Below are 27,165 nucleotides of genomic sequence, written 5' to 3' on the forward strand. Positions count from 1 at the left end.
TATTGTCTAGAGTCGATGCCCAACTGAAAGACGCTGTGCCCCTGCTGTGGTGGGTCTGGAGACCCCTTACCTTCAGGCGACATTCACTCAGGAGCCCCTCCACGAACCCCCGCTGGATTTGAGTGACAGCTGAGGGGGAGGGGTCAAGAAGCTTGGACTGGTGCAGGCTCCTCCTCCCCGTGGAATACTTCTAATGGATAAACCCAGAGAGCACAAGCCAATCAGATACACACTTTCCCCTACCCATCCTGGGTTTGTAGATTGGACTGAAATAGAGAGGGACTACCTGGCTCATTTAATTTTTTACACTTTAAAAAAAAAACGAAGAATGCAGAATGATGGTCATGCGACGAAATGGGAAGTCATCACCATATTGCTTACACCAGTTAAGGGAAAGGGCTAGTGGTTGATTTTTGGACAGGGCCATAGGTAAAGCAGGTGTTTACCTCTCTCTGGTCATTGCCCAGTCCTGATGTCGTCTCAGTGGTCACTGGTCTCTTAATGTCGCTCCTGCGAGTGTTACGGCTTGACCACCTGCACACAGGGGCAACTGCATCAGACTCAATGTACATTGTGTCTTTGTGTGCATGCAGGTGATTTGTGTGTGTGTGTGCTTCGATCATTCTTGTGTGCATGTGTGTGTAGGTCATTCTTGTGTGTGTCGGTGTGTATATATGAATGTATGTTACTTACTTGTTGGTGTTATGTCCCTGTGCCAGTACATCAGCCTGCAGCCTGGGGAAGCAGCTCTGTTGGTGTCGGCCCTGGCCGATCCTCATGTCCAACAGGTGGGGGTGGATGGCCGTGTGGTCAGCCTTCAGCAGCCTGCGTTCTATGGCCTGGGCTAGGGATCAGAGCAAAATAGAGGTGGGAGATGTGAGTGGGGCCTACTGGAGAATGCTGTAGGAGAGGCAGTGCCAATGAACCTTTTCACATTATAGTGCACATGCGTGCATCGTTTTTTTGTATGGACGGTCGCACCCACAATCCTGGCATTGCAAGTGCCATGCTCTGCCAACTGAGCCACACAGGGCAGCGTTATCACTTCTTAATTTCTAGCTTTTCAAGCCTGTACATAGAAGTCTTACATTGAATGACCATTGTATAAGCCTGTTTTTCGAATAGAGAATTTTTGATCAGTGTCATACTGTATATGTAAGTCTATGATCTGTAAAGCTCTTTGTACATGACCACGGTCATGTGTTGTTGTCAAGATATGGAAGTGAACGCTATCTGGTTCCCTTTGAAAGACACATTTCTGGGAAACCCAAGGGAGAGAGAGAAAAAAGAGAGAGAGAGAGAGAGAAAAAAGAGAGAGAGAGAGAGAGAGAAAAAAGAGAGAGAGAGAGAAAAAAGAGAGAAAAAAAAAGAGAGAGAGAGAAAAAAAAAGAGAAAAGAGAGAGAGAGAGAAACAGAGAGAGAGAGAGAGAGAGAAAAAAGAGAGAGAGAGAGAAAAAAGAGAGAGAGAGAAAAAAGAGAGAGAGAGAGAGAAAAAAGAGAGAGAGAGAGAAAAAAGAGAGAGAAAAAAGAGAGAGAAAAAAAAGAGAAAGAGAAAAAAGAGAGAGAGAGAAAAAAAAGAGAAAAGAGAGAGAGAGAAACAGAGAGAGAGAGAGAGAGAGAAACAGAGAGAGAGAGAGAGAGAGAGAGAGAGAGAGAGAGAGAGAGAGAGAGAGAGAGAGAGAGAGAGAGAGAGAGAGAGAGAGAGAGAGAGAGAGAGAGAGAGAGAGAGAGAGAGAGAGAGAGACAGAGAGAGCTTGGCAGAGCACTTGGCAGTACTTCAAAGCCGAGAGTTTTGGGGCTCTCATTATAGGTAAAAAATGTACTGTTTTCTTCCTCCTCCTCTCATCATATGCTACTTATCCCCCCTCCCCATCCTCCACCGCTCTAAAGTATCCCCTTCTCAGTCTACCTCCCTTTCTCCGCCTCATATATCATTTTCTACCTCTTTTACCCTCCACTCCTCTTTTCTCTCTCCCCTTTTCTCTCTCTGTTCATCAGGCACCAGCAGACTACAAGAGTGAGGGGCTATCTGAACTAATTTTTGTTTACCATTGCAAAAGATTTTAAAACATTTTCTAATGCGTGCCCTAATGAACATGACCCAGAGATAGGTGGACTGGGGGGCTCGCCCACCGGATGCAGTTATAAAAAAATAAAAATAAATAATAATAATAATAATAATAATAATAATAATAATGGAAACTTGAGTACTGCTGTAGCACGCCTGGATCCAATTTCCACACCCTGTATTCACCCACCCACCTGACTTGTGGAGCACGCTGCACTTCCTGTAGCGACGGTTGCCGGGGTCATCCTCGAACGTGTTGTAGAGGTGCTCCCTCTCCAGGCGGCCGTCGAACACACGCTGCAGCGGCTCCTGGTCGGCCCAGCGAGACAACACCTTGCTGTCCAAGAATGACGAGAACATGGCCGTCTCCAGGAACCAGGACAAGAAGTGCAGGTGCGGGGCAGGCTGCGCCGACAGGAAGGAGCCCTGGTGATACCACTAACCAGTTAAAGCAGTAACAGCGGGAGAATATTGCTTCTATCCTGAATGAGAGCTTCTTGTGAATGTATGTGTGATTACTGACTGTGAAGGAGTAGCCTACGGATATAATGTGTGTCTATGGTATTCCTTCAGTGAGTGACTGTCGATCAATCTTCACCATTACCTTATCAAAGTTGCTCGTTCCGTCACGGTTGCCTAGCCAGGACTCCAGGTCAGGAGCGCTGTGGATCACAAACTCTTCGTACCTCCCGAAAATGGCGGTGAAACGCCCCGCGAACACCTCCCTCAGCTGCACGTTCATTTTGGCTGCATTCAGTTCCTCCTCCTCCTCCTGGAACGCCCGTCCAAGGGTCTTTCCCCCCTCCATCCCTCCACACCTCCTTGCTAGTGCCTGCAGTCGTTCCAGCATGGCCAACTCCTCCCCTCCCAGGTTCCCATTGCGCCTGTCTTCCATCAGGTCCTCCAGGACGAGGCTGCTGAGGCAGGGGGGAGCGGCAGGGGCAGGGTTGGTGGTGGCGCCACCATGTGGCTGGAGGCCGAAACGCAGCAGCACCTCGTTCAGCTCCTGGATGAGCTCGGGCTGGTCTGGGAAGAGGGGCAGGTCCTCGGGTGGATCCACGCGGTGATTGTCTATGTCCACAAAGCACAGGTTGGCCTGGAAGTGGGACAGATCAAATAACAAGTTATTCGTCATGTACACAGTTTACAGGGGTATAAAAAGGTGCAGCGAAATGCTTGTTTCAAATCCCTCTCTTCCCCAGGTCACTCTCTCCTTTCCTGATTTCGCCTATGTCTCATCTCTCCTTTCACCTCCTCTCTCTCTTTCCTCTCTAAAAACCCTGTCTCTGTTGGCATACTAGTTTCACATAACCTGGTCCCAGATCTCTTTGCGCTGTATAGTCAACCAGAACAATTGGAGTTGGCTAATCAACCAAACAGATCTGGGACCAGGCCAAGTTCAAATCAAATCAAATTTTATTTGCCACATGCGCCGAATACAACCGGTGTAGACCTTACAGTAAAATGCCTACTTGCAAGCCCTTAACCAACAATGCAGTTTTAAGAAAATCCCTAAAAAGTAAGAGATAAGAATAACAAATAATTAAAGAGCAGCAGTGAATAACAATAGCGGGGCTATATACAGAGGGTACCGGTACAGAGTCAATGTGTCAATGTGGGGGGGTGACCGGTTTCGATGTAGGTAGAGTTATTAAAGTGACTATGCATAGATAATAACAGAGAGTAGCAGCAGCATGGGGGGGGGGGTCTAGGTAGCAAATAGTCTAGGTAGCCATTTGATTAGCTGTTCAGGAATCTTATGGCTTGGGGGTAGAAGCTGTTTAGAAGCCTCTTGGAACTAGACTTGGCGCTCCAGTACCGCTTGCCATGCGGTAGCAGAGAGAACAGTCTATGACTAGGGTCGCTGGAGTTTTTGATAATTTTTAGGGCCTTCCTCCGACACCGCCTGGTATAGAGGTCCTGGATGGCAGGAAGCTTGGCCCCGGTGATGTACTGGGCCGTACGCACTACCCTCTGTAGTGCCTTGATGCAACCAGTCAGGATGCGCTTGATGGTGCAGCTGTAAAACCTTTTGAGGATCTGAGGACCCATGCCAAATCCTTTCAGTCTCCTGAGGGGGAATATGTTTTGTCGTGCCCTCTTCACGACTATCTTGGTGTGCTTGGACCATGTTAGTTTGTTGGTGATGTGGACGCCAAAGGAACTTGAAGCTCTCAACCTGCTCCACTACAGCCCCGTCGATGAGAATGGGGGCGTGCTCAGTCCTCCTTTTCCTGTAGTCCACAATCATCTCCTTTGTCTTGATCGCATTGAGGGAGAAGTTGTTGTCCTGGTACCACACGGTCATGTCTCTTAACTCCCTATAGGCTGTCTCGTCAGTGATCAGGCCTACCACTGTTGTGTCATCAGCAAACTTAATGATGGAGTTGGAGTCGTGCCTGGCCGTGCCATCATGAGTGAACAGGGAGTACAGGAGGGGACTGAGCACGCACCCCTGAGGGGTCCCCGTGTTGAGGATCAGCGTGGCGGATGTGTTGTTACCTACCCTTACCACCTGGGGGCAGCCTGTCAGGAAGTCCAGGATCCAGCTGCAGAAGGAGGTGTTTAGTCCCAGGGTCCTTAGCTTAGTGATGAGCTTTGAGGGCACTAAGGTGTTGAACGTTGAGCTTTAGTCAATGTATAGCTTTCTCGCATAGGTGTTCCTGTTGTCCAGGTGGGAAAGGGCAGTGTGGAGTGCAATAGAGATTGCATCATCTGTGTATCTGTTGGTGCGGTATGCAAATTGGAGTGGGTCTAGGGTTTCTGGGATAATAGTGTTGATGTGAGCAATGACCAGACTTTCAAAACATTTCATGGCTACAGACGTGTTCTTGGGCACAGGGACTATGGTGGTCTGCTTAAAACATGTTGGTATTACAGACTCGGACAAGGAGAGGTTGAAAATGTCAGTGAAGACACTTGCCAGTCGGTCAGCGCATGCTCACAGTACACATCCTGGTAATCCGTCTGGCCTTGCGAATGTTGAACTGTTTAAAGGTCTTACTTACATCGGCTGCGGAGAGCATGATCACACAGTCTTCTGGAACAGCTGGTGCTCTCATGCATGTTTCAGTGTTATTTGCATCGAATCGAGCATTGAAGTATTTTAGCTCATCTGGTAGGCTCGTGTCACTGGGCAGCTCTCGGCTGTGCTTCCCTTTGTAGTCTGTAATGGTTCGCAAGCCCTGCCACATCCGATGAGCGTCAGAGCCAGTGTAGTACGATTCGATCTTAGTCCTGTATTGATGCTTTGCCTGTTTGATGGTTTGTCGGAGGGCATAGCGGGATTTCTTATAAGCTTCCGGGTTAGAATCCCGCTCCTTGATCTCTAGCCGTTAGCTCAGTGCGGATGTTGCCTGTAATCCATGGCTTCTGGATATGTACGTACAGTCACTGTGGGGACAACGTCCTCGATGCACTTATGGATAAAGCCAGTGACTGATGTGGTGTACTCCTCAATGCCATCGGAAGAATCCCGGAACATATTCCAGTCTATGCTAGTAAAACAGTCCTGTAGTTTAGCATCTGCTTCATCTGACCACTTTTTTTTAGACTGAGTCACTGGTGCTTCCTGCTTTAATTTTTGCTTGTAAACAGGAATCAGGAGGATAGAGTTATGGTCAGATTTGCCAAATGGAGGGCGAGAGAGAGCTTTGTACACGTCTCTGTGTGTAGAGTAAAGGTGGTCTAGAATATTTTTCCCTCTGGTTGCACATTTAACATGCTGATATTAGGTGAAACTGTTTCATGCACATCCCCTAAGTCACTGACAAAATGTTCGTCAATGCGGAAAACAGTCAGAGAAATGAGTAGACCTCTGGAAAGAAGCCTAGCAGGCACTGGCCTGACACAGACTATGTCAGAGACCGACACCATGAAATCCCATAACAGCATCAACAGTGTGCTCTGCTTAAGTGACACTCTGTTGGTCCAGATTCAGCACTGACATTATGCCATGGTCCAGTTCTTTTCTTAACTGCAAGTGATGTGACAGATTCACACAGACCACCGTTTGTTTACAGTTCTATTTTAAAGTCCCACTCCTCAACTTAAAAAAAAGACAGTGATATTCTTCAAGAACAGGCATGAACAATGGGTATCATTCATTTAAATGATCAAACATGTCTGTAAATATCAAAGAATGTGCCTTTAAAAGTTCATAGGATTGAAGCATCGTCGCTCCACTTCTCATGGGAAAGCTTGCAGCATAAACCACGCCCTCGCCTTCCCCCTCAGAGTATGTTGACCCAATTTACCATGACAAAATATGTTGACATCCCACTGTACTGTGACACATCAGCTAAATGCCATCAAAAGCTATGTGCTTTTTAAAAAGCCGTGACTTTGGATAAGGATACAGATAAAACACACTTAATCCTGCTGGGAAAAAAAGGGGTTCTAGATAGATAGATATTTAATACACAGGATAGGGTCGGGATGCGTTCTAAAACCTGCTAAGTGTGCATTCTATTGCTGCCTCCTGTGGCCCTCCTACCCTCTCACATACATCCAGAAATAAACTGTGCAATTCTTAACCCTTAATTATTCACGTTGTCTGATTTCTTTAGAAATGTGTTGCTCGGTGCCTTCCTCCTCCCACCTCTCTCTCTCTACTGATGTCTCATGCTCCCTCTCTCTGGGCCAGCTCTACCACTTCAAAGAAAACTCCTAATCTCTGTGTCCCAAATTGCACCCTTACATAGGGAATAGGGTGCCATTTGGGACGCATTACCTGGCGAAATGCTGATGCGACACGGCGTGATCTTTCGTAGAGGGATGGAGAATTGGATTTGGGGAGAGAAGGGAGAAGCGGAGGAGCTCGCCAGAGGAGCGGGTGTTATAATGCAACTAGAATAGCATGGATTAGTGCAGGCAAATGTTACAAAGCTCTTTTCACTGCCTGTTACATTGCGTAATGGAATGTCTGTTATTAGAATGCACGTTACAGTGAACGTTAATTGTGTTCCAATGCTTGTTGGAATGTCTTTGCAAGGTCAGTGAATGCCTGCTAGAACGCAAAGTGTTGGTCCCATGTTTCATGAGCTGAAATAAAAGATCCCAGAAATGTTCCATACGCACAAAAAGCTTATTTCTCAAAAATGTTGTGCACAAATTTGTTTACATCCCTGTTAGTGAGCATTTCTCCATCCGCCTGACAGGTGTGGCATATCAAGAAGATGATTAAACAGCATGATCATTACACAGGTGCACCTTGTGCTGGGGACAATAAAAGGCCACTCTAAAATGTGCCGTTTTTCACATAACACAATGCCACAGATGTCTAAAGTTTTGAGGGAGAGTGCAATTGGCATGCTGACAGCAGGGATGTCCACCAGAGCTGTTGCCAAAGAATTTCATGTTAATTTCTCTACCATAAGCTGCATCCAACATCGTTTTCGAGAATTTGGCAGTACGTCCAACCAGCCTCACAACCGCAGACCACGTGTATGGCGTTGTGTGGGCAAGCGGTTTGCTGATGTCATCGTTGTGAAGAGAGTGCCCCGTGGTGGTGGGGTTATGGTATGGGCAGGCATAAGCTACAGACAACGAAGACAATTGCATTTTATAGATGGCAATTTGAATGCACAGAGATGCCGTGTCGATATCCTGAGGCCCTTTGTCTTCCGTTCATCCGCCGCCATCCCCTCATGGTTCAGCATGATAATGCACGGCCCCATGTCGCAAGGATCTGTACACAATCCAGCAACTTTGCACAGCCACTGAATAGGAATGGGTCAACGTTCCACAGGCCACAATCAACAGCCTGATTAACTCGATGCAAAGGAGATGTGTCGCGCTGCATGAGGCAAATGGTGGCCACACCAGATACTGACTGGTTTTCTGTTCCACGCCCCTAGCTTTTTTTTAAGGTATCTGTGACCAGCAGATGCATATCTGTATTCCCAGTCATGTGAAATCCATAAATCCATAGGCTTACTGAATTCATTTCAATTGACTGATTTCCTTATATGAACTGTAACTCAATAAAATCTTTGGAATAGTTTGCATGTTGTGTTTATATTTTTGTTCAGTATAGAATGCTTCAAAGTCTATGGTATAGCCAGGTGGTATAGCCAGGTGGTATAGCCAGGTGGTATAGCCAGGTGAATTGTAATTGAATAGTGGATTTAAAACTAACTAGGTGTGTGGATTCAGCAACCTCCCATTCTTATTAAAGAAATATGAACTGCATGAGAACATCGTTTGTCCTACTGTACCTCCAGTTCTGGTCAACTTCAAAAGACTTTAAAATTGTTGCTCCCTCTTGGTCAGGTCGTACTTAAAGAAGAAATGTGTTCTCAATAACTTGACTGGTTAAATAAAGACATTTTGAGGGTAAAAATAGTTTTTTTTTTTTTTTAAAAGCCTCCGTTACATGTCTACAGTTCCAAACACAAAGCACTAAGAAAGCACATATACAGATAGGACTCTACCTGTGGAGAGCACATGCCCCTTTGCCCTTCCAGTCTCCAAAGTGCCCTTTTGGGTGGTGGTAGAAATTCCCCCAAAATGAACATTTTTGTACAAATGTTTTGGTCATTGTTGTTCAGAGTCGTGGTCATGTCCGCCACCCCCCCCCCCATCCCATCCGTTGGCTGCACTCCGTAGCTCTCGCACGCCCGGTTGCGCCTTTTCTCCCCCCAGCCTGCCCTGTACTGAGATTGCACATGCGCGGTATCCAAAACATGCATGGCTTGAGAGATGCGGTCACCGGTTAAATGTGTGTGTAGCTACCTAGTTTAAATATCAACAATACTGCCACAGCGGTGTAACATTTGATTAACACTGCCTACATCATCGTCAATATTAGGTCTGGTTGGCTGATACGCGCAGCAGCAGAGAGAGACAGAAACACAGAGGTAAATCTTAACCAGTCAAAGAAATGGAGCTAGCTAACTTGCAGGTTTACATCAATCATCAACATCAATGATCAGCTGATAGCCCACCCCTTTTCCCCGATGTCAATCATATCTTTAGGAGGCACTGTAACTAGCTTGCTTACAATTTGTGACGATGAGTGTGTTCTTGCAGAAATAAATAGGCCTATGCTTAAAGAAATGTAAAAATGTTTACTACAGAGGAATTTGGTATGTTAGGAAGTATGAAAGTAGAATTCTTTTCAGGGGGGGTGTATCATTTTGAGCACCTGCCCCCCCCCCCTCAAATACCTCATGGGACAGATCCAGAGTGGAGCATTGGGAGCAATCCTTCCGTTGGATGCCCATCAAGTAGGGCACGGGGGCATCCAGGAGATGGTGCAGGGGCATGGGCAAGATGGGCAGGTAGACGTGCTGCCACTGGAATGGAAACAGTAGGTTGGTGATGCCCTCTGCCACCGTCATCAACCGCTGGTAGTCTGGAGACAGAGAGACGCATGATGGGAAATTAACAAGTGCACACTTTTGGGTTAAATTTGAAAAATGATGGAAACACAACCTAGGCTGGTGAGCTTTCAGAAAACGCTGCCTGGTCTTTTGGTCCTTACCCTGTGAGTAGAGCAGGACCTGGGTCTCCAGCAGCACGGAGGTGAGCAGCCTCACCATGTTCTCCACCCCAAGCAGGGAGAAGGCCTCTCCCAGGGGGTAGTCCCCCAGCGGGAGCTCCTCAGGGCCGGGCTGCTGGCACACGATAGGCCCCTGGACCCCGTGGAACCGGAGCGAACGGCCGGGCGGCGGCACGGGCACCTCGTACAGGATGTTGTGGATGTAGCTCTCCAGCGGCAGTGGCGGGGCCGTGTGCGATGTCACCGCCTGGTGCAGCTGGGACAGGAAGTGGCGGGCGGCGTGCAGGAAGGGGAGGGGCGTGAGGAGGCAGAGGGCCTTGGAGGCGTACAGGGTGTCCCGGGCCGGCTGGAAGGAGCCCGCCGCGCAGCCCAAACAAGCCGACAGGGGGCGCGCTGCCAGGGAGTCGGCATCCAACTCATCCATGCTGCTCACCAGAGAGTCCGTGCTGGATGTGGAGGGGGAGGAGGCGGAGGAAGATGACAAAGAGGAGGTGGAGTAGTGCTCCACATGGTGCATCTGATGAAGGGTCTGCATCGCCGTGGTGATCTGGGCGCTCGTCACCGCTTCGTAGTACGTGTGCACGAAGCCGTAGGAGCGCGTACCGTCGTCCTGGGCGACCGTGAAGGAGTGGAAGTGGTGCTCGCGGCCGTCCGCCTGACTACGGAACGACAGGCCGTGCGGCATGCAGAGCTGGGGATGAGAGAGAGAGATAGAGAGAGAGAGAGAAAGATGAAGGAGGAAGATGGAGAACGAGAGATGAAGAAAGGAGAGAGAGGGTGAGGAGAGAGATATGAAGGGAGGAAGAGAGACATGGGAAGAGCAAGGAGGTGAGGTAGGGAGAAAAAGAGAGAGAGAGGAGTGAGAGGATGGTGAATAGAATAGAGGTGGGAGAGATGTCGAAGGAAGAGCGATTTGGGATGTTTTAGAGGACGTAGCAGAGGAAAAAGGAAAATAAAGGGGGAGAGAGAGAGAGAGAGATAGGAGAGGAAGACGAGGTAGGAGAAGGTACAAAAAGAGTGGCAAACAAACAATCTCAGCTGCCTTCAATAGCATGTTCTTAAGTCAAACACAAGTGATTATGAACAGGGATGAGAGGGGTCAAATCATTCTGAAGAGCTTTCATTCTGATAAACAACATTAAAGACTAGCGGTTAAAAGGGCCCTTATTTGTGGAAAGAACCAGAGTGTGGCTCCATGAAAAGGCGCTCTATCTGCTACAAAGTACTTTAGTGTCTGTAGGGAGACTGCTCACAACAAGTTTGAACTTTTCACCAAAAACAACTTAATTGGTTCATGAATTAGTAGATTATGTTGAGTTCCTTCCCTAATGCTTTTATCATCCAGACTTGTTTATACAAGTGTGTGCCATAAAAATAAACACTTAAAACTGAAAATATTCTCTCATTCGCAGTAAAGATAAACACATTTTGGTACAGGAGAACAAAACAAAAGACGTGACGGCACAGCATTTAAGGCTCTTGCAGTGCCAAACAATCAAACATTTGCCCAACCACTTTCAAATGGTTCAATTAACGCTAGCTAGCATTGCGCTAACGCTAGTCAGCCACTTTCTTCAAACCGCACGCAGAGACATAAAAATGGTCTCCACCAGTTCATCTGACTCTACGGAAGTAGATGAAGGGCTTCATTGCCAAAATCCCGAACTATCCCATCAACAAAACAATAGTGCACAAACAACAAATGTAAAGTATTCTATTCTGTGTAAAATATGTGCACAACAGAAGCTATACTTTCTTGTAATAAATGCATTTTCACATGGTGGCACAACAACCATCTTTCCATAAAGGGCTAAAACAGCCAAAATGACATAAAAGACTGACTTAACCTTTTGCTACGTTCTCTAAATGTATCCTAGCCCCACTGCCTTACCATGTTGACTGCATCTCTGTTGAAGGGACTCCTGTCTGTGCTCTCAGGGTAGTGGGCCAGAACCTTGGACTTGAAGGACCTCCGTAGGGGGCTCTGCTCAAAGCTCTCACCTAGGGAAGAGAGAAAGGGGTTGAAAACGAGTGGCGGGGGGGGGGGGGGAGAGAGAGAGAGAGAGAGAGAGAGAGAGAGAGAGAGAGAGAGAGAGAGAGAGAGAGAGAGAGAGAGAGAGAGAGAGAGAGGGTAGAGACAGACAGATGGAGAGAACGAGTATGTCAGCATTGCAATACTGGCACAGACAAATTCAGAGGGACAAGTGACCTTCATTCCCGCTTTGAATTCTTAATAAGGGGACAGGGCGGACAGCAACACTGCGGTAACCAGACAGGGTCAGGATTTAATATCGGAGACAGCAAAACCTTTTGCCCATCATCTGACATCAGCTAAAGTCTCTATGTGTGTTGAATACCTTTAATGAGCCAGAGGTGAGATGGTAGGAGAGGTGAGACAGACATGGTGAGACCAGAGATGGAAATTAAGTTTGCCCGCTTGCCCGAGGCTAGTAGAAAATGTAGAGAGGTGAGACAGAGTTGGGCATCAGCAGAGAGAAGAGATATCAGTGAGACAGGAGAAGTGAGAGAGAAGTGATACAATAAATTTGTGACATTACTGAGACAGTAGAGGGGTAAGGCAGTAGAGCGGTAAGGCAGTAGAGCGGTAAGGCACTCGAGGGGTAAGGCACTCGAGGGGTAAGGCACTCGAGGGGTAAGGCACTCGAGGGGTAAGGCACTCGAGGGGTAAGGCACTCGAGGGGTAAGGCACTCGAGGGGTGAGACCGTTAGTGAGACAATAGAGAAGTGAGACAATGGGGGTGGTTCTGCAGTGAAGAGGGGAAGCCCTGCCAAGTCCAGACTTACGTAACGACCAACCCTGAGGAGCCTTCAAAGCAGCTACCCTCATCCCCTCACACTGCACCATCGTCAGAAAGTCAGATCGAGGAGGAGAGAGAGAGAACAGGGGGACAGGTAGGGCTGTCATGATCCCAGCCATACTCTGAAGTATCATGGCAAGGAGACAAAACATTAAGTTGACTTTCTGTTGTCACCCAGAGTCACTTTTGTTAATTTTTTAAAGCTATATCACACAGTATTTAACATAGAGCTGGTTTGTAAAAGGCCATAAAGTTCAGTCTGCCTCATGAAAATCCAGTATTGTCGCGGTATTGCAATATTGGTATCATGACAACCCTAGGGGATAGGAGGGTTGATTTGGAGAGGGAGATAGGTGAGGAAGGGTTAGAGGAGATGAGGGGGAGATTTGGAATGATTCCAGATGTTGTTGAAGCAGGAGCAATGCACCGAATGCATCCCAACGCTCTGCAGGGTGAACCTAACTGTTTACGGTACGCGGATACAAGCTGAAACTGGGGCTTGATAGCAAAGAGGACCTTTGGTTTGGCTGGAAATAAGAAAATGCACTATACCGCGCCATCCATGTCATAGTTTCAGCAAGTGATTGGATGTTTTTGGTTTGTTGTAGCAGACTATCAAATGAAAAAGAAAAAAAGCCAAGTACATCCACAGCCGTACTACATTTTCTGACATACGTATGGTGTGTGTGTACATGCACTGAAGGGAAGGAGAGAATTCAGCGACACACACTTCCTCTGACCTTTATGTATAACCTTGTCTGCCTGATGCATCTCCTGCCTCTCTCACTGTCCCGTGTCACCTTCCTGCTCCAGTTACATACAGATAGCTGTGTGTGTGTGTGTGTGTGTGTGTGTGTGTGTGTGTGTGTGTGTGTGTGTGTGTGTGTGTGTGTCATGCAAGTCACTGGTGTGTACCAGCATTGCGCTCCCTCCAGAATTTAGGAATTGACTCCCATTCAACTCATGGAGTTGAAATTCCAATTGGGCACACCCCACATGACGTAGAATTTGAGTGGCAGGAAGTGGAATTTAATTCAGTGCAATTCAAAGAAATTCCACTCAGTCACAGAACATGAGTTTTATTGATTCTAACAGGTCACACTTCCAGATACCAAAGAATATATCCCTTTTCTCTGGAAACAATGTTCATATCCTCTTTTAACCTTTGTGCTTAGAATAGCCAATTATATGTCCACCGACCATAATATTTGTGGTTTTCTTTTTGAAGGCTTTAGGGTCAACTTGAGGGTTAAACTAATGCATTCTGGGAAATGTTTTATTTTGATGAATGAAATAATGAAATATTAATGAAATATAACAACTTGGAATATTTGCATGGAGGTTGTTTTCATTGATCATTCATTAAGAGTTTGTCCTGAAAATCAATCGTTTCAACAATATTTTACCTGTATTTGTACAAGATGTATATTTGTATAGACTAGACCTAATATAGAAGAGTCATTTCCATTTTATTGAATTTGACTGAATTCAATTCCCTTTCACTCAAATTCTAATTGCAATTCTGCATCCTATTTACTACTTCAATTCAAATTCAATTGGAATTGATGAGGCATTCTCAATTCAATTCAGAATTGAGCACAACCCTGGTATGTACACTCAAACTACCTCCTTTTTGAAAGAACACCATCATTCCCTAGAGTGCATCACTCTTCCCATTACTACCCTGCCTGGGATTTGGATGCGCACATGCACACACGCACACACACACATCCCTGCACTGTCAAAACACCCATGGGCAAAAACACGGTGATAAAGCAGGAAGAGCAACACTCGTGCTTAAAAACAACGTGTCTTACAATCTAACGCTTGCTGTGACGCATATCCACTATCCACCCAGATTATAGTATTCCACCTACTTCTCCAATGACGCATGGAAAGCCGAGAACAGAAAGGATGCCGAAGGCAAGAAATGGATTACCCGAACTAAGAGGGTTGCTTTGCTTTGAAAGCAGGCTGGTAGGTGGTGTCATGACGTTGGCCTGTGGGTAAGGTTTATGACCCCCCCCATAAATACCTTTCTCCCTTCCCCTCTCTTACTGACCCTACTGAAGGACTGCTGTCCTGTTAAATATAGAGAGTCTGGGAACATCAAACAAATGGGGAAAGGAACCATATTTACATAATAAAACCAGTTGGAAATATGCTTGATAACGTAATGAGTATGGAGGTCAGTTCATTGTTATCTGGGACATTATGATTGATGACAGGACGACATAAACTGTACCTGAGAAAGTATACACCCTCTAGTTATCAGAGTCACATGGAATTGTTATGCAATTGAAATGTTTGATATTGCTTGGGGATCTTATCCCGGTAATGGGATTCATTGTCAAGTGACCATGGCGGGGAATTCAAAACTGCAAGAGTCTAATCATTTCAAATACTCAAATAATCAACTATTTTCCTCTATTTGAAAGATACACATCTCCTAAATCTAACCACGTTGTCCGATTTTCAAAGAGGCTTTACGGAGAATGCATAAAGTTAGGTTATGTTAGGAGAGTACATTGACAATAGCTGTGTGTAATGTTTAGCCAATTCAAAGAAGGGCATCAACAGAGACAGAAAACCAGCTAGAATTATGCACTTACCTTTGACAATCTGCATCAGATGACACTCATAGGACATTATGTTATACAATACATGCATTTTTAGTTCCATCAAGTTCATATTTATATCCAAAAACAGCATTTACAGTCGCGGTGAAATTCAGAATTTTTTTCGGCTCGAATGCTCCCAGTGAATTCAGCGTTACAAATTACGGAATTACTATTCAAAAACATTGGTAAATTCTAATATTGTCATTCAAAGAATAATATATTATCATCTCGTAATTGCTACCGAATGGCCAGATCTCAAAATAACTTTACTGGGAAATCACATTTTGCAATAAAACGGGGTACTATGCTAAGAACAATAGTCTAGGCTATACAGGTTAGCAGCATCTAATATCGATAATAACATTGTAAATATCCCCTTACCTTTGATTATCTCCATCAGAAGGCACTGCCAGGAATCCCAGGTCCAGAACAAATGTGGTTTCTTTTGACAAAGTTCATAATTGATGTCCAAATAACACCAAGTAGTTAGCGTTCAGTAGGCTCCCACAAAACGTGGTGGGGGGGTGTAAAATCACACCGAAAAGCTAAAAAAAACTAGTAAATAATCTATTTACGTTCGTTCAAACATGTCAAACGTTGTTTAGCTTCAATCTTTTGGTCCATTTTTAACGTGAAACATCAGTAATATTTTCACACGACCTATCCTGTGTCTAGAAAAACGTTTATGACAAATTCACTCCTCAGATTTATGCGCAGGCGCGAAAAATGAAGTGACGACATGTCAACTTCCCTGCATTCTAATTTGCTCTCTGTTAATCATAGACGCTTCAAACAACTTCATAAAGATCGTTGACATCGAGTGGAAGCCGTAGGAGTTGCGAAATGAATCCTTTCTCACTGTGGTATCTATAAAACAATGACACTAAATAGTACAGTCACAAAATTCACATTTTTTTTTAAATCTATTTTTCACAGGTTTTTGCCTGCAATATGAGTTTTGTTATACTTACAGACACCATTCAAACTGTTTTAGAAAATTCAGAGTGTTTTCTATCCGAATGTGTTAATAATATGCATATCCTAGCTTCTGAGTTGGTGTAGGAGGCAGTTAAAAATGGGCACATATTTTTTCCAAAATTCTCAATGCTGCCCCCTAGCCCGTAGAGGTTAGGAGATTAAATGTAATTTTAGCTTCCAAATGAGAGCATTGGGTTTTCATAAGGAAAGTGCCCTGCTCGATCAGTGGCCCAACCCTGTGAAGAGACATGGGGTTATAAACGATGAAACACCTCCTTCCCCCCCTCTCCACTATATAAGCCTTTGACGAAAAGATAACCAGTTAGTTCCAGTACGGGAGGTCTGCAGCCTCTACGTTAGAAGGACACATGACAACTAAGCCAACCTCGGCGTGAGCTATGGTATGAACTGGTATGAACTTTGAGCTTATTCACTACAGAAGTGATACTTCCTAGCCGTTGAGTTAGCCGCTGCTAACGTGGGCTAGGAAAGGACGGACGACGGATCCAGTCTAACAACCAGACGAAGATACCACCACGTATCCAATTTACCACCATTGACATTCTTCCACTACAGGAAGATCTGTTGGCCAACCCGGCCAGCATCTACGACCAATCTACCGAAGCGCAGCTCAGAGTAAATATTTATAGCATTTTCCTTTTCCAAATGGGCGGTAATTTAGAATGCATAAGATAATGTATTTACGATAGCATAGCTGCTGTTTCTCTGTTCCTAAATCTTCCCGCTCTTTCATTCAAGCCCAACCCCCTTTCCTTTGTGTAACCAGCTTTCATACAGGTTCCGTCCACCAGGGGTGAATTCTGTATGACATCATATGTATTCTGTGTATTTGTAATTCTGTGTGATTAGTTAGGTATTTAGTAAATAAATAATTAAACCCAATTTTGTATTGCTGATTCAACTTGTTAACCAAGAATTTACAACTTTCATTATGAGACTGAAAATAAGATAAGGGTTAATATTGACTGCTATCGATGTAAAATATTACTAAGTATTTTAAGAGTTTATTCGGAAGATAACGGCTCTATAAACGTTCTTCTGTGGTGCCCCGACTTTCTAGTTAATTACATTTACATGATTAGCTTAATCAGGTAATATTAATTACAGAGAAATCATTTTATAAGTTAGCATGTCATATCACTTAATCCGGCATAGCCAAAGACACGACAGTGGGTAGTATGAAAGCAGGCTGGTGGGTGGGTAGTATGAAAGCAGGCTGGTGGGTGGGTAGTATGAAAGCAGGCTGGGTCCTATTCACTAACATATCCTGATCGTTCTTATATCTCTCAAATATAGAACACACATTTCAGGACAAACTTCCTTTCGATTTTTTTGAGGGGGGCCTATCTGTTGTTCCATGTAATGAATATGTTATTGGGCTAATAGCAGTAAGGCCAAATATATATATATATATATATATATATCAATATATATACACACACACACACACACACACACACTTCAAGGGGTCTTAACATTCCAAATCAAATAGCAAAATGATCCTTGGTATGACCTTAAAACAATTCCATATAGCTTAGTAGCTCGGCCCCAGATGTACTGGGCTGTCCGCACCACCCTTTGCAGAGCTGTGCGGTCAAGGGCGGTGCAATTGCCAAACCAAGTGGTGATGCAGCCAGTCACATGCCAAATCTTTTCAGCCTCCTGCGGGGGAAACCCTCATTTACATTTTGCTATGGTGTGCACTATTGAAAACGACCCTGGTGGGTGGGAGCCATTATACGAATGCGATGTTATGAGAACAGGGCAGCCAATGTCGGATATTGGTGTGATAAGGAAGTGAATCAAAGCTGGTATCAAAAAAACTCAACAGTGACACTATCTTGCTGAGCGTTCTACCATACTGGTCCTCTATTTGTATTATAATCAAGGGACGTGACATGCAGAGATCAAATCAAAATCAAGTTTTATTTGTCACACGCGCCGAATACAACAAGTGAAGACCTTACTGTGAAATGCTTACTTACAAGCCCTTAACCAACAGTGTAGCTCAAGAGATGTGACAAACAGTAAGACCACACTGTGACACGTTATCTACCAAGCCTTGATCTTCCTCAGGGCAACAAAAAAAAGCAAAGGGAGGGAGAAACCAGAAGAGCCTTGAGCCTAGCCGTCGAGAAGAGAGGGACGTCTGGCTGCCATGGTCGCCATTTCCGCCGGCATTAAGTTTGCCGGGGCCTTGGAGAGGAAGTCAGTCGCTACGTTTCATTAGCTGACCCAGTTAGGTAGGTTCACATCACACACACACACACACACACACACACACACACACACACACACACACACACACACACACACACACACAGCCATAGGGCAACATCAAACATCTGTGCAAAATCCACAGGAGGCTGGTGAGGGGAAGATGGCTCCAGAGCCCGTCCTACCCAATTAAGGTGCTGCCAGCCACCTGCGGTCAAATCTCTATTCACTCCGTGCCTGGGAATGGGTTTCACTGCTCATGTCCATTCACTGAACCTGTTCTTCGAAGGTACCGGGACGCATTTTAAACATAAGTACTTGAAATGAACAGTCCACTGGTGAATGAATGGTACACTGTTGTTTTTGAGCTGTTTAGTGTCAGAGATAGAGGTCAAATATTAGGAAGTTGCTGAGAGAGAGAGAGAGAGAGAGAGAGAGAGAGAGAGAGAGAGAGAAAATCGTAGGAAGTGAAAGTTTCAAGAGACAGAAAGAGAAGAGGGATAGGGAGATATGGAAGCAGAGGAAATAAAAGAGGGAGCTAACAGGAGAGATGGTGAAGCAGGGAGGGGGAGGGGAGGGTGGCTTGTTTTGGTTCTGCGGATGAAAGATTAAAACGTGGCCTCGGTTAGGCTGTGCGACTATCATAATCATCATTGCCCTAGCTAGACATCTCCCACACAGCACTGTGAAATCAGCTCAGCTCACACCAGAGACAACCACAGCAGATCTGCTGGCCATGTTAAAACACTACAAAAATGCATTTATCCTACCTAGAAGTAACACCATCGGATAGGAGAAAGCAAGATTCTACTATGTACATGTATGCTAACACCAATTCTGCCATGACGGATCAGTAATTACTCAGAGGAAGGAAGGAACAATAGAAAGAATTAAGACTGCAGTTCCTTCGCATTGGAACAGGCCTTTAGTCTCACGGTTCCACTCCAGGGACTGAAACTTCTCTCTGTCTCCAAGACACTGCTGCAAATCTCAACGTCACAGGATCCCTCTTCAAGCATGGCTAGATTTCTCAAGGGGAGTTCAGTCAGTCACATCAGTTCTCAGGACAGGAAGAGGACGACGCCATTTTATGCCACATATAACCCTTTCATTGTCAAACCTGAGGCTGGTTCAGTAGGCCCACTTACGGAAAGAAAACAATCAAAATGGGGAGGCACTACCAGACCTTGTCCAATAAGAAACTCCTGACTTGGTTTACTGTTGCGAAACATTTCAAAACATGTTGCTATGGGGTGCCCTAATGAACCTTGCTGATTGGATCACAGGATGACATCTGGTTTTCATTGGTCTATAGTGTTGGTGATGTTAAAGAAGAGTGCAAACGCATACAATTTCATTGGATGCCAAAAGGCATTCTGTAAAAAAAAAAAAAATAATAATAATAATATAAAAATAAAAAAAATCACCCAATTTTCTCATACGGTAGATACGCAGACGAACAGAGGACTGCTCCAAAACCTAAAAGACAAAGAGGCCTATGATAAAGCAGCTGACATTTCACGATTGATAGATATTTAAATGGGTGATTAACAGTCGTACGCAGCGTCCCATCCTTCAAAACGGACAGATTGAGACAGGGATGACTGACTATATAAAGAGCGATGTAATTTCATCTTCGACCAACTCAATTGCCCCACCACATTCAATTCATCACACCCTCGGCTGGGCAGAGGAGAAGAAGGAGAGAGACGGAGGTGGGTAGAGCGATAAAAAGACAGAACGACAACTGGCTTTCATTCAAGGAGCAGACACTCCGTCTCAATTATAATAATCTCCTATGGTCTTCGTCTCCTGAATAAATGTAGTGGTTTGCTGAACTATGCTTGCTGAAATGATATGCAACATTACTCCCACACTTGAGAACTTGCATGAAGGCTTTAGCTCAGAGGGATAACACATTCACGAGAATGGACGACTCGGGTTTGATCATTGATTGGTTACAGAAGCGACCGAGAGCTCATGTGAGGTCAAAACCGACTGTACAAGCATAGCCACCAGCTTTTCAATGTGACTGAATATAGCCTAATAGGACTTCAATAGGTCTTTTTACAATACAGCCAACAGGAGCTAAGTCCATCCTTGTCTTCCTTCACACAAACTAATCACAGGCTGCGTTCATGATCACTTTAAGAAAGGTTGTAATAGGCTCTAAAAATCAAAACTTCCCTTGAAACCTGTTCAATGTCTATTCTGCAAAAAGCCTTTTCCAATCCAGCAATATCACACGTTCCAAACCGGACAACAGTTCGGCGTCCCTGAACAGCCCACTGTGGGGTTCCCTCTACGACAATAATGTCCTTCCGTAGGACAGTCAGCCGGCCAGGAGCAGCCGGGAGGTGAAACCACCGCGATCCGGCATTCCAGCCGGGAACGTCATGTGACATTTGATTGGGGCTGCAGAAACACAAGGGGCATCTATTGAGAGGCCAACAAGAGCAGATTGTCTCTCTGCAGTCACTCTCCAATTACACACACGACATCTCTCAAAAAACACATTAACCATCGACAGACACACACACACCCCTCAAAAGGAACACACATTTGTTCACCTACAAACACACCTCTCAGAAAACACCATCCACAGACACACACACACACACACACACACACACACACACCCCTCAAAAGGAACACACATTTGTTCACCTACACAAACACACCTCTCAGAAAACACCATCCACAGACACACACACACACACACACACACGCGGATGGCCTGCTGTTACATAAGCAGATTGGTGAAGGCCAGATTGCAGAACCCTGTCCCACCCAGCAGGGAACAGAACCCTGTCCCACCCAGCAGGGAACAGAACCCTGTCCCACCCAGCAGGGAGCAGAACCCTGTCCCACCCAGCAGGGAGCAGAACCCTGTCCCACCCAGCAGGGAACAGAACCCTGTCCCAACCAGCAGGGAACAGAACCCTGTCCCACCCAGCAGGGAGCAGAACCCTGTCCCACCCAGCAGGGAACAGAACCCTGTCCCAACCAGCAGGGAACAGAACCCTGTCCCACCCAGCAGGGAGCAGAACCCTGTCCCTCCCAGCAGGGAGCAGAACCCTGTCCCTCCCAGCAGGGAGCAGAACCCTGTCCCTCCCAGCAGGGAGCAGAACCCTGTCCCACCCAGCAGGGAGCAGAACCCTGTCCCTCCCAGCAGGGAGCAGAACCCTGTCCCTCCCAGCAGGGAGCAGAACCCTGTCCCTCCCAGCAGGGAGCAGAACCCTGTCCCACCCAGCAGGGAGCAGAACCCTGTCCCACCCAGCAGGGAGCAGAACCCTGTCCCACCCAGCAGGGAGCAGAACCCTGTCCCACACAGCAGGGAGCAGAACCTTGTCCCACACAGCAGGGAGCAGAACCTTGTCCCACACAGCAGGGAGCAGAACCCTGTCCCACCCAGCAGGGAGCAGAACCCTGTCCCTCCCAGCAGGGAGCAGAACCCTGTCCCACCCAGCAGGGAGCAGAACCCTGTCCCACCCAGCAGGGTGCAGAACCCAGTCCCTCCCAGCAGGGAGCAGAACCCTGTCCCACCCAGCAGGGAGCAGAACCCTGTCCCACCCAGCAGGGAGCAGAACCCTGTCCCACCCAGCAGGGAGCAGAACCCTGTCCCACCCAGCAGGGAGCAGAACCCTGTCCCACCCAGCAGGGAGCAGAACCCTGTCCCACCCAGCAGGGAGCAGAACCCTGTCCCTCCCAGCAGGCAGCAGAACCCTGTCCCTCCCAGCAGGGAGCAGAACCCTGTCCCTCCCAGCAGGGAGCAGAACCCTGTCCCTCCCAGCAGGGAGCAGAACCCTGTCCCACCCAGCACGGAGCAGAACCCTGTCCCACCCAGCAGGGAACAGAACCCTGTCCCACCCAGCAGGGAACAGAACCCTGTCCCACCCAGCAGGGAGCAGAACCCTGTCCCACCCAGCAGGTAGCAGAACCCTGTCCCACCCAGCAGGGAGCCTGCTATCACTACTGTCCTTACTTGGAAACGCTACACCAAGACTCACACATGCACGCCTACCTCGAAAAAACACGAGCATGCATTAAACAATATATATAATAATATAACACATGCATGCCCACACATCCATTTATCGCATTTATCGAAACACACACAAACACACACACACACACACTATAACCAATAATAGTAATACTGAGTCTGTCCTTTCCTTTCCTGCATGGTCTGGATAACGTGATCCTCAGTGTGTGTTGGGGGGGGGGGTTGTGAATGTGAAGGGGGTTACGGAAGGGGTTTTTCATTTTCATAGCCTGAGACAAAGCACTAGGCTAGCTAGGCTGCATGACGACAGTCACAGAGGGATAAATGTGTCCGGTTACCACCCCGCAATGTTCCCTGTGGACGTATTCTACATTCTACAGAGGATATTCTGCCTTTGATACTCCCTCCCCTGTCATTCTCCCCCAACTCCACAAGGAAAACAGAACACTGGGTGTGACTGTGTGTGTGTGTGTGTGTGTGTGTGTGTGTGTGTGTGTTTTCTGTGATTTAACAATAACAGAGAGGCAGTGGGAAGATGGTGCAAATTGTTTTATTCTAAATAGAACACACACACGGACACATGCATATGTGCACGCGCACACACGCACGCACACACACTTCCTTGCCTCCTCACCGGGGACTTAGTATGGAGAATTCAATATACAAGAGCCTGCAATATACCATTTACACACCATAGGCCAGGGACTCTCTGGAAGTGGCCACTCCCCCTCAGGTTTCAGGCAATAAAGCATCACCGTGGCTGAATGTCACGGTTGCCATGGTAACGTGAAGCACGCCATCCACTGCGTCCGAGTGACCTGACCAGGAAAGACTGTGGCCCCTAGGTAGGCTACGACAACCACAACGGAGTTGGCTACAGAAGAAACAGGCCGTGTTCACTACAGGGCACGAAACAGTAGGCCCTTTTAAAAAGGCTTGTTTATTTGTGTGTCGTGTTGCACAACATTTTGTAAACATTTTGTGCCATAATCAATGAACATGACCCACCACACCCATTACACCAGAGGATGGGACAGGGAGATGGTTGTCTGTGATAAGACCGGACTCATCAGTGGAGATTATCCCTCTAGAACCGCCATGCACCACCTTTGACCTCACAAGGCCAGAGGTCTATTCTTGGCAGACGAGATACCACACACACCTGACAGTGCCATGTCTAATTTGGTACCAAGCAGAGTCCAGCAAGACGGCTTTTGTTAATCTGGTTGAGTGTGCATCCACCCTGTTCCAGCTACAGAAGAGTGCAGATCAGAATAAACATGTCCGAGATGTTAATTCACTTGTTTATCCCTGTGTGTAGGCTACTCTGCAGCAGCATCAACAAGAGTGAGCGGGAGTGGAATAGGATACATGGTTGGTATCCGCCTTCCTCCGCTAATAAATGCAGAACATTTTTCACGTCAATAAAGTGGACTTTGTGTCTTTTATAGCGATGGTGGTAAACGGCACTACACAAGTTGAAAAGAAGTCAAGAATTGACGGACGTCATTGTTTTTGCAGCTGAACTATTTCTGGGTCTAAAAGATTTCACATCAGAGGAACTACATGGAATACTGTATCGTGCGGTCCCACCCTCTCAGGCCCCAAAGCCTGAGTAGGGTATTTGAGTTTTCAAATGACTGAAGTAATGGGAATATATGTTATTTATACAAATTGTGTTCATTATTTTTTGTAGATTGTGGGGTCTAATGTTCATTTCCCCTACCCTGTAACGCAAATACTTTTTTTGTGAGTTTTTTCACCATTGTTTGGGTGGTGGTGGAAATACACCTTTTTGAGTGTAGTTCGCCATAAAACCACAGCGAAGAAGAAGAAACTGTGGGTTGGCTGGGTCAGTGCTAACCTTAACCATAACCCTTACCTCTACCTGGACTATGATAAACCAGGGGTGTATTCATTACGTCTGGCAAGGGAAACCGTTTAAGAACCAAATGGAAGCAAACAGAGCAAACTGTCATTTAGACAATGACTAACCCAGTTAGCGCTAGTTTATGCTAACTTGCTAGCTAGCAACTTCACTAGCAGTAAATGCTAGCCAGCTAGCTAGTTAGCATAAGCTGCTAGGAATGCTAGCTAGCAACCTTACTGTCAGATCGTCTGAGGTAAAATACATTAAAAAGATAATGTAACTTCATTGCAGTTGTAAATGTTTCCACTAGTCACAGATAGCTTTACAGTTAATGTTACTTTATAGCCTTTTAGCTATTTTACACAGCATTTTATGTCATATAGCTAGCTATGTTTTTAAGTGAGCTTTTCAATTGGCATCTCTCCCCCTGTTTTCAGTCACAGGTGGGGACTGGATTAGGTGTGAGCACTGCAAGAGGTGGGCTCATGAGTTGTGCTCCAATTTTCCTGGGGATAGCTTTATTTGTGACCTATGTACAAATTATAATCGTGCAGTTGCAGAGCATAAGAGAGTTTCCACATCAATTTTACACTGAGTTCGTTAGTATTGTTATTAAAATGTTATATTCCAATGTTATTTAATGTTATTAGTTATATTCCATTCCAATTAATCTTTTTTTTATGAATTAAAGACAACTATTGAAACCTTTTGCTCCTGAATGTAATTTTAAAGACTGCCGGGATTTAAAACCTTGCATTATGGCCTCCCGAGTGGTGCAGTGCCCCATGTGCCACTAGAGATCCTGGTTTGAGTCCAGGCTCTGTCGCAGTCGGCGGTGACTGGGAGACCCATGGGGCAGCGCACAATTGGCCCAGCGTCATCCGGGTTAGGGGAGGGTTTGGCCGGCAGGGATGTTCTTGTCCCATTGCGCACTAGCGACTCCTGTGGCGGGCCGGGCGCAATGCACGCTGACACGGTAGCCAGGTGCACGGTGTTTCCTCTGACACATTGGTGCGGCTAGCTTTCAGGCTAAGCAGGCATTGTGTCAAGAAGCAGTGTGGCTTGGCTGGGTTGTGTTTCAGAGGATGAATGGGCTCTCAACCTTCACCTCTCCCAAGTCCGTACGGGAGTTGCAGCGAAGGGATAAGACTGTAACTACCAATTGGATACCACGAAAAAGGGATAAATATATATAAAATATTGCATTATTCAAATAATATTTAGTGCAATTGTACATAATGGATTGTAAGGAAAAGGAACAACAAAGAAATAATAAAGAAAATGTATGTACAGGTGAGTTAAAAAGAGGGACTTAACATCAAAACCCCTCATACTGTGGATATTAATGGTGACATGTGCAACACAATCCCCCTCCATATTTTATTTAAATAATTAAAATAAGATAATGAAAAGATAAGTCTAAAACTCATTAAATTGATTTTAAGACACTTCTGTGAAACCCTATGGCATAATCTCCTACCGGTACTTTAAAAAAAACACCCTTTTCTAAAAACAACATTTCATAAAAGAAAAAAGAAAAAAAAGTGTAAACTGTAGCCATTTGTTTTCCTTTATAGTTTATTCATCTAAGCATGACATTCATCCACATACCAATTTTCTTCAAAACATTGCTTCTTGTGTCAGAAATTAGACATTGTTCTTGTAGGGGGGGGGGGCTAGTTACCCCATAGTACCCAACCAGGGGCTTCATATGCACTCAGCTGTGACTGTGACAACAATAAACACCGCTCCCAGTCTCATCTGTTTTCCCGACGTTGTCTCACATGACACTGGACTTGCTCCCAGACACAAATAAAAACCTCTCAACTGTCACCCAATCACTTTGATAAATAAATTGATCAATCAATCAATTGAAGATCTCTCGGGGTTTTCGCCTTTGATTGCGTGAGCTAATTCTTAAATTTAAGATACATTTTTTCATCTATTAATTAGGCAAATATCAATCAAGAACAGAATATTTACCTGCTAATTCTTCGGGTTCTAGACCAGTCTCCGTGTCCAATCCACACACCACGAAGTAGTGGGCGAAGCGGCACGAAGCCGAGCCTGTGCCCGAAGTAACCCCGCTCATCATCGGTTTAGATATGCTACTCGGTTCGTCTCTAATTCATACTCTGGACCACCATACTGTAGCCTATACGCAGGGCAAATTAGGACACACTGTAGTCTAGACAGTGGGCTAATGTCCCTTTTAATCAAACGAACACCTTGTATTCTTTTCGGGATGAAATTGTCCTTTTCTGTATGTTCTCCGTCCACGGTCGACAATCAGCCTAGTGTCAGCCCGAAATGACCGTGTTGTGTAGGAAGCAGCCTACCTCATTATGTGAGAACTGAGAGAGAGAGAGAGAGAGAGAGAGAGAGAGAGAGAAAGAGCGAGAGAGCGAGAGAGAGAGAGAAAATCTCATAAAAATGTTCTCATCAGGTATATTCAGATCCACATTTAAGCTTGCCAGATGATGACTAATGTTTGATGTGATCTAATTATGACAATGAAGCTCATTAAAATCCCATACAATTAAAATAGAATATTGTGCTGTGCAAAAACAGGAGCACAGTCATTGTCAGTGCTGGGTGGTGATTAGTGCTCATTAAAGGGCCTTGTTCGAATACTACAGACATACATCCTTCCTTTCTTCCTTGAAGTTGGATTGGTGTTCTATATGGAACCCTAAAACTAGGCATACATTTGACTAGGACTAAAATCTTGACATTTTGGGAGCACTCACATTAAGCAAAGTGTCTGCATAATCTGGGAATCCTGAAGTCTGCAACCTGTGTGCTCATATTACACGAGTTTGCTCCAAATTTCGACCTGTCTAGACCCCTCTCTGGTCTTGCGATTTCCAGACGTGTCGTAGCGCTAAGTGTAATCATTACCCCTTCTTCTCTGTGGCTGTAACTGAGCGACTGCGTACAAGTTGCACAAGTCGCATGGTGGCACCCCCATTATGAGCGCAAGACCCATAATCGCATGTCTTTGACCTGCTCATTTTATGCAACCTACGCAGTGGCGATTTTACCATGTAAATCTTTGTGG

At 45.8% G+C, this 27,165-nt stretch overlaps 1 protein-coding gene across 1 annotated transcript in view; it reads right to left on the minus strand.

Moving 5' to 3' along the window:
- Positions 1 to 26,442, minus strand: part of LOC115197059 (DENN domain-containing protein 5B) — a 50,045-nt gene extending 23,603 nt beyond the window's left edge. The window contains exons 1-9 of the mRNA XM_029758224.1: positions 26,088 to 26,442; positions 11,464 to 11,573; positions 9,555 to 10,263; positions 9,238 to 9,425; positions 2,673 to 3,164; positions 2,263 to 2,494; positions 694 to 844; positions 447 to 534; positions 71 to 190 (exon numbers count right to left, since the gene is read on the minus strand). Of these exons, the coding sequence (XP_029614084.1) occupies positions 71 to 190; positions 447 to 534; positions 694 to 844; positions 2,263 to 2,494; positions 2,673 to 3,164; positions 9,238 to 9,425; positions 9,555 to 10,263; positions 11,464 to 11,573; positions 26,088 to 26,199 (2,202 nt within the window). The 5' untranslated portion in view covers positions 26,200 to 26,442. The remainder of the gene's footprint in view (positions 1 to 70; positions 191 to 446; positions 535 to 693; positions 845 to 2,262; positions 2,495 to 2,672; positions 3,165 to 9,237; positions 9,426 to 9,554; positions 10,264 to 11,463; positions 11,574 to 26,087) is intronic.
- Between the last annotated feature and the right edge of the window lie 723 nt (positions 26,443 to 27,165).

This window comes from Salmo trutta, chromosome 7, assembly GCF_901001165.1.
Source record: "Salmo trutta chromosome 7, fSalTru1.1, whole genome shotgun sequence".
Classification (NCBI taxonomy): Eukaryota; Metazoa; Chordata; class Actinopteri; order Salmoniformes; family Salmonidae; genus Salmo; species Salmo trutta.